This window comes from Malus sylvestris, chromosome 5 (assembly GCF_916048215.2).
Source record: "Malus sylvestris chromosome 5, drMalSylv7.2, whole genome shotgun sequence".
Classification (NCBI taxonomy): domain Eukaryota; kingdom Viridiplantae; phylum Streptophyta; class Magnoliopsida; order Rosales; family Rosaceae; genus Malus; species Malus sylvestris.
In genome coordinates, this window is record NC_062264.1 from 45,510,301 (window position 1) to 45,518,709 (window position 8,409).

Here is an 8,409-nt window from a genome sequence, read left to right on the forward strand (position 1 = left end):
GAGGAAATTTAAAGTGCGTAATAAATTCTTCTAGAAGGTTAATTATAACTTTTTATAAATATATAATGAAATAAGATTTTTCCACTAAATACTTTTTTTTTTGCGCAATAAACTTTTTACAAAATTTAATAATAACTTCTTATAAATATACAACAAAATAGAATTATCTTCTCATTAAATACTTTCCTTTTTCCTCATCTCCTCTCACATTTTCTTTTTTAGCTCACATTTTTCTTTTTATCTTTCTCTTTCTATAAATAAGTCAACACAAGATATTGACGTGACTTAATCATAACCACTCAAATAAAAAAAATACTAGAAAACAAAAACAAGGAAGTTGATAAAGGGAGAATCCTGCTCCTTTAGTTATCTCACTTAGGAAATAGCTGTTTGTTCAATGCTTGAGAAAAGGACATAAATATTCTATGACAAGCTCAGAATCTCCATCCCAACTAAGTATTCACAATGGCCGTGAAGACACAGAGAAGAATCTTATTCAAGACCAACCTTCCAGTTCAAGAGGCGGCTGGAGTGCTGCGATTTTCATCATCCGTAAGCAAACCTTTTCATTTTCTTACAATTATTCAATTCAGGCTACTGTTTTTCTTTTTGGTAATTTATTTTCTTGTTGTAGTTGTTGAGGTGGCAGAGAGATTTTCTTACTATGGCACGGCTGGAAACCTCATCACGTAGCTCACAAATGAACTCCATGAGCCCATCCCCAAGGCTGCAAAGAATATCAACATTTGGGTTGGAGTTTCATCTCTCCTCCCAATAATTGGGGGCTTCGCCGCCAATGCATTTCTTGGTCAATTCAACACCATTCTCGTCTCATCGATCATTTATTGCTTTGTACGTATTGTCAAAGCATGACAACTTATAGTTATAATATTGAATAGTTATACTACTAAGTGCATCAATATCTTTTGTATATAAAACTCCACTCATATTGACTGACTCTGAAAATGTGGAACCTACAATTAAATTCAGAAATTTCATTATTTACTACCAGTTTAATTTCAGACCGCGATTGCTAACTTTTCAAGTTAATTTCAGGCAATGGTAATGTTAATGTTGACTAATAAAGTTCTAATAAGTACGACCACTGATCTGGTTTATTCAAGAAAGCAACTTTCATGGCGCGTTTACTAATCTGTAATCAAATTTAGAGGAATTAGATTGAGGGGGAATTGAATTGAAGAGGAATTGAAATGAGGTGGAATCAGAATCTGATTCCTGTTGAAGTTGTATACTAAAACTGTTAGGAATCGGAGTAGGAATGATGTTGAGTCCATATAAGTTGTTTACTAATTCATTTCAATCGGAATGAATACTAGGTTGATTACTATATTGCCCTTACATAAATAAATTATTTTCATACTAATTAATTTAATTAAATTCTTAATTAAATTTATATAATAAAATTCATCTATATAAGCATGTATAAATAGGTTCTATTTATTTATTAAAAGATGGCAAGAATGATGTTGAGTCCATATAAGTTGTTTACTAATTCACTTCAATCGGAATGAAAACTAAGTTGATGACTAAATTGCCCTTACATAAATAAATTATTTTCATACTAATTAATTAAATTAAATTCTTAATTAAATTTATATAATACAATTATCTATATAAAAATATATAAATAGATTTTATTTATTTATTAAAAATGACATAATGAGTGTCAAATGAAGGGCAATGTTAGGATAATAAGAAACAAGTGAGGGCATAATTGGAATAAAAGATGCATTTCCGATTCCCTTGCCCTCGGGGAATTCAAATACCTCACAAAACTAGGGAATCCGGTTCCTCCAATTTCAGGAATTGGATTCCTTTTTTCGTGTGGGCTCCACCACTTTTTTGATTCCTTAATATTTAGTAAACACCGGAATACTCCGTAATCGGAATTCAATTCCCTTTCTTTATTCCGATTACCTTTACGTAAACATGCCATCAGTGCGCCCGTTCCGATTCCACCATTATCTGCCTCTCCTTAAAGTGGATCTAGTTTATTGAGTATACATATATTTTTACATTAAAGAAATAGAGAATTCGGTTAAACCACACAATGACATCTTAATTTGATATCGAATTTGTCATTCAAAAGATTTGAAAATAAGACCTCTCACATCCAAATAAAGAAAAATACCACTAGACAATAGTATTAAGTGGCTACAGTAGATCTGGTTTTACTATTGGATTTTTGTATAAAATTATATGATGGAAGCCCCGCTTATCGCATTTTGATTAAGTTGTTTCGTGGTTAAAAAAGCCATTCTAGAATATATGATCATAGTAGACTTTCCTTCGGTTTTTGTTTTTGTTTTTGTTTTGTTTTGGTTTTTTTTTTTTAGTACATCGATATGTTTACATTAGGAGGAGGAGAAATTGATCACGCAATGTGCAACCTAATTTGGTATCAAATTCGCCATCCACGAGATTCGAACCTAAGATCTCTCACTTCCAAATGAAGAAGAATACTACCAGACCGTAATACTGAGTGACGACTTTCCTTCGTTAAGAGCTTAAAAGAGTTGATTTGTTGGAATGACATTTTAAAACAAAATGTGAAGATTACTCTTTTAAAAGTGAGACTCCCAATAAATTGTTTGTCACTTTATGTTTTTTAACATATTTTATAATATTAGTACGAAAATTGACATTAAACTACGATGTGACTAAAAATTTATAAAAATCTAATTTTTTAAAGAGTCATTTCTCTAAAAAAAAGTTGTCGGTTTCTGATTATTTATAAGCATACATAATATGACTATTAAATGCATTTTCCAAATGCTGTGGGCGACGCATTTCCATGTATTCAAATATAAGACTGTAGCATTCAACCCCATATGCTTTAAAGTAGATACACATCTACCATTATTTTATCATTTGGTGAGCCCAACCAACGCTTGATTAGGGGAGGAAAAATTGCTGAGAATAAACAAATAACTTATGAAATAAAAGCACGTTGATTTTAAGAATTCACTGCAAATTAAGAAAAGCATTTCTCTCCACTTGCAGCAAAACGCCTAACGTACACGTCTTTTCTGCGTACAGTGTCGAGAGATTTTTCAATGTGACCGGTTGTACATCATGTCATTATATAAATAGTAGGATATGTGTGCTAAAAAATTAATAACTTAAAAAATAAAATTTCTCATCACTCCTATATTAAAACACATGATGTACCCCTTATGTTCCCGTCACAACTAAAAATTTCTCACTAGTGTCAATATAAAATTACATTGACATTTGCAATTTCACATGTTATAATTTGGTGTTATTATTGTCGTTCTAAAAAATTATTGAGCATTCCTTATCAATTTAAGTTTTATTTATAAGTATAGGAAATTTAAAGTGCGTAATAAATTCTTTTAGAAGGTGAATTATAACTTTTTATAAATATGTAATGGAATAAGATTTTCCTCTAAATGTGTTTTTCATGCGCAATAAACCTTTTAGAAAGTTAATAATAACTTCTTATAAATATACAACAGAATATAATTATCTTCTCACCAAATACTTTCTTTTTTCCTCATCTCCTCTCACATTTTCTTTTTTATCTCACACTTTCCTTTTTATCTTTCTCTTTCTACAAATAAGTCAATACAAGATATTGATGTGGTTTAATCATAACCGTTAAATAAAAAAAATACTAGAAAACAAAAAAAAAGGAAGTTGATGAAGGGAGAATCCTACTCCTTTAGTCAACAAATCCTGTGTGTGTGTGTATGCTAAGTATATTTTCCAGGCAAAATGGTTATCTCACTTGGGGAATAGCTGTTTGTTCAATGCTTGAGAAAAGGACATAAATATTCTATGACAAGCTCAGAATCTCCATCCCAACTAAGTATTCACAATGGCCGTGAAGACACAGAGAAGAATCTTATCAGACAAGAGCAACCTTCCAGTTCAAGAGGCGGCTGGAGTGCTGCGATTTTCATCATCCGTAAGTAAACCTTTTCATTTTCTTACAATTATTCAATTCAGGCTACTGTTTTTCTTTTTGGTAATTTATTTTCTTGTTGTAGTTGTTGAGGTGGCAGAGAGATTTTCTTACTATGGCACGGCTGGAAACCTCGTCACGTACCTCACAAATGAACTCCATGAGCCCATCCCCAAGGCTGCAAAAAATGTCAACACTTGGGTTGGAGTTTCATCTCTCCTCCCAATAATTGGGGGCTTCGTCGCGGATGCCTTTCTTGGTCGATTCAACACCATTCTCGTCTCATCGATCATTTATTGCTTTGTACGTATTGTCAAAGCATGACAACTTATAATATTGACTGATTATACTACTAATTGCATCAATATCTTTTGTATACAAAACTCCAGTTTAATTCAGAAATTTCAGAAATTTCATTATTTACTACCAGTTTAATTTCAGACCACGATTGCTAACTTTTCAAGTTAATTTCAGGCAATGGTAATGTTAACCGTAACAGTTTCCATAATTCCTCGGCGTTATCAGAAAGCAATGTTCTTTGTATCACTTTACACATTGGCAATTGGTCAAGGTGGCCACAAACCATGTGTACAAACCTTTGCTGCCGACCAGTTTGATGAAGACTTGCCGGAGGAGAAGAAGGCGAAAAGCTCATTCTTCAACTGGTGGTATATGGGGATCGTTGTTGGTGCCTCCACTGCTATTTTGGCAGTCATATATGTGCAGGTCAGCATAGATCATATTTACAAGCACAGATAGGGGTTTTCTGAAATTTTAGGCGCATAAACTCAAATGTTGTTTTAGCATCATTAATTTAGTGAACAAAACCGAAAAATTATGAATCTTAGCTGTAACAGTTTTTCATTTTCTTATATGTGAGACGACTCTAAACCTCATTTATTTATTAAAAGTAAGATACGAGTATGCAACTTGCTTAGTCATTTTAGAAAAAGAAATTGGTGAATGGTTATTGAAGTGCTGAAACCCAAAATTTGTGACTATGCTTTGGTGCAGGATAATGTTGGGTGGGCGGCGGGGTTTGGAATAATGACAGGGACAATGGTGGTGGCATTGGTTCTGTTTCTGTTGGGTTACAAGAGATACAGAAAGCAGGGACCCTTAGGCAGCCCCTTCACCAAGGTGGTTCAGGTGTTAGTGGCGGCAGCAAGGAAGTGGCGCGTGGATGGAACACTCATGGCTGGTTTTGGTGTGTACAAAGATGACGAGAGTCAGCATGATACTAGGAGGACTTTAGCACATACCAGTCAATTCAGGTATGCTCACAGGCCACCATATTGATAAGCTCTATCTTATTTTTTAGGTGCAATTTTATAAACACTAAACTTCACTGTGATGACACCTCTTGAGATCCAAATAGATAAATTTATAAATTATATAAATCAGCATGGAACTTTATGTCTACCACATGACACCTTATCCCTAACTTTATACAATATCTCATTTTTTTAGATGCTTGGATAAGGCAATGATCATTGACCAACTTGATGCTTCAAGCAAGACCAGAAATCCATGGAGATTGTGCTCACAAAATCAAGTCGAACAAGTAAAGCTCGTCCTACGCCTCATTCCCGTATGGATGTGTTGCTTAATGTTTGCTGTAGTCCAATCCTTTAGTGTAACCTTCTTCACAAAGCAAGGAAGCACAATGGTCCGCTCAATTGGTTCGAACTTTAAGATTCCCCAAGCATCACTTCAAGTCTTCAATGGCCTCACGATTATAGTTGTCATTCCAATTTACGACCGTGTTTTCGTCCCAGCAGCCCGAAAAATCACAGGACACTCCTCTGGCATCACCATCCTACAAAGAATTGGCATTGGCCTATTTGTATCCATATTCACTATGGTTGTGTCAGCTTTGGTAGAAGCCAAAAGGGTTAGCATTGCAAGAGACCACAACCTCCTGGACAACCCCAAAACAATAGTGCCAATGAGAGTGTGGTGGTTAATTCCACAGTACATGATATGTGGTTTGTCTGATGTATTTACATTTGTTGGACTTCAAGAATTCTTCTACGATCAAATGCCAGAGGAAATGAGAAGCATGGGAGCAGCAGCATACCTCAGTGTGGTAGGTGTAGGAAACTTCATGAGCAATGCTATAATATCTGCGGTGCAAGAAATTAGCTCAAAGCATGGTGAAAAATGGCTTGGTAACAATATCAATCGTGCCCATCTCAATTACTTTTATTGGGTAATTGCAGCTTTGAGCACTTTTAATTGGTGCATATATGTGTTGATTGCTAAACTTTTCGTATACAAAAAGTTTGAAGCACAAGAAACCAATAAGGAGAAAGAGCTCACTTGAAGCTTATGATCTATCTTGCAGTTAACATAGACAAAAGTTTGTACTACTATTTTGTAAAATACAGTGGAAGCCTCACTGCATCAACATTATATCTCTTTCCTCATAAGTTCTATAGCTAAAAATCCAGATATTCGAAATTATACTACAATGCTTGCAGACATAAGCATTTACAAATTATCTAACTGTCGACCCTAAAAACTACAAAGCCTACGTGGCGCGCAGGCCGAGTAACTAATGAGCTAACTACGTCCTTCAGTTGTATGCGTGCGTGCCAACTCGTCGGCTGAGATCGGCCTAGGAGTAAAATATGTTGATGTTGCGTCGGATGCGCTGCTGACTTCTTGATCTTGCGATTGCAGCGGAGGAAGAAATACGTCTCAGTCTTCGGGTTCTAGAGCCTGAAGACAATGCTATAGTTCTACGAAGTTCACAAATCGTTGGTGTCGGATTCAGTCACTGTGATTATATTTGTAAGAGTATAAGCACGATGAATCGACACCAGACTATATGGACACAAGTATTCAAAGCAGATGTACGTCTTAATCGTAAATGTGGTTGGGCCGTCGGAATGCCGAACTCTAAATCCAACTTGTGAGTATCAAATCATAAAACAATTCGGCGTTCAATGCGCTGAGTCTAGTGATTCATAACACCTTCCTTCGCCGAGAAGGCTCGTGAGATGACCTCTGCCAATAAGGATTCGAAAACCCTTCTCAATCGAGACTTGGATAGATAACCAATCGGCCTTGACGGAATGCTGTTTATCCAAATTGAAGGTGCTTCGCGGTCGGCTAATTCTACGGCAGCATTGCTGTTTATCCAAACTAAAGATGTTCGCCAGTTGCCTTCACAATGTTGTTTATCCAAATTAAAGATGTGTCGGCGGAAAAGAAAATGAAAAATCTCAAGGTTGTTGAGAGATTTCACGTAGAGCGAGAGTCTGCGTAGGGCAGTTTGTGTGTTGAGTTGGAGACCTTCTGTTACAACGCACCTTGTATTTATAGTATTCATATTTTCTAGTTGGCAAGGTCTAATAATATTGTAGAGTCCAACTGCAACTCAAACTCGCGGAGCAAAAATTGATCTGTGTCAGAGGCCTATCCTTCAAATTGCTATCCGTGACTTTTCAAACAAAGCAAAAACCTATCTCTTATCACATCATAATCAGAACTCCCATTAATGTCTTGCTTTATCCCATTAAGACTCCCAATGCAACCATAAAGCTTTCTTTTTCCATGACATCTATCCAGGTGGAACCACGCATGCAATGTGCAATGTGAATTGCAATATGTCACTGTAATCCAACTCTTGCACGGCATTAGTCAAACACCTAGCCAATCTCATCCATATCCCCTTATTTTCTTATCTAACAAACATTTAATTTTGATGAAAATTATTGTTTAACCAGATAGAAAGGTTAACGAATATCCCTTTCGAATGTCACTCTTCATCATCCTTACTACTTCAAAACCATCTGATTAAATACCTTGCCGCAAGAGTCTCGAAGTTGGAGATATCGTTTGCATCCCATTTATCTGGTTGTGTAAGAAAATATCAAGATGAATCCCATTAAAAGATAATTATTATGATAAAAACCATAATATTATCCTTTAATAATAACAAAATTATCTTCACTCTTCCATCCAACGATTAAGAGTTATGCTCAATTAACGGTCTTGATTGCACGGACCGATGGTGTAAATTTGAGTCCAAACACTAACATTGATCCTAACGTACACATGAGGAAAATTTTCAGTGTGCTGGAAGCATCAATTGTATTATGACACTTGGTGTACCAGACCATGTTTCCGGCACACTAAAAATTTTCACATAGACTCATTAATTAACCTTACATGATATTTACAAAATAAATAACATCAATCCTAACGTAGGCGTGGACTAATCATGATGACTAGTTATGCATGTGGAGATCATAAACAACCGAAATTAAGCGTTTGAGCAACCGATCTAACAGTGTTCTTCATTGGAATATAAGATTAAATATAATTTAGAATTTGTGCGTGGATGATAATTTATGGTGATTAATCCTTTGAATGATTCGATAAAAAGGAAGTTGGTTATTGTTACTGTTTCCTCGAATCCTTGGTGATTTTTTTTCTTTTCAAAATTACAA

General features: G+C 35.2%; 1 protein-coding gene across 2 annotated transcripts; it reads left to right on the top strand.

Annotated features, from left to right (window-relative positions):
* The first annotated feature begins 387 nt into the window (after window positions 1–387).
* LOC126624454 (protein NRT1/ PTR FAMILY 5.4-like) lies at window positions 388–6,415 on the top strand. 2 transcript variants are annotated; one of them, XM_050293515.1, is made up of 5 exons: window positions 388–552; window positions 4,035–4,252; window positions 4,424–4,675; window positions 4,964–5,223; window positions 5,420–6,415. In XM_050293515.1, the coding sequence occupies exons 1-5, from the start codon at window positions 426–428 to the stop codon at window positions 6,273–6,275; spliced, it is 1,713 nt and encodes a 570-aa protein (XP_050149472.1). In that variant the 5' UTR covers window positions 388–425; the 3' UTR covers window positions 6,276–6,415. The 2 variants fall into 2 exon arrangements, with proteins under 2 accessions (XP_050149472.1, XP_050149471.1); XM_050293514.1 differs by lacking the exon at window positions 388–552 and adding an exon at window positions 3,713–3,952.
* Window positions 6,416–8,409: the final 1,994 nt, after the last annotated feature.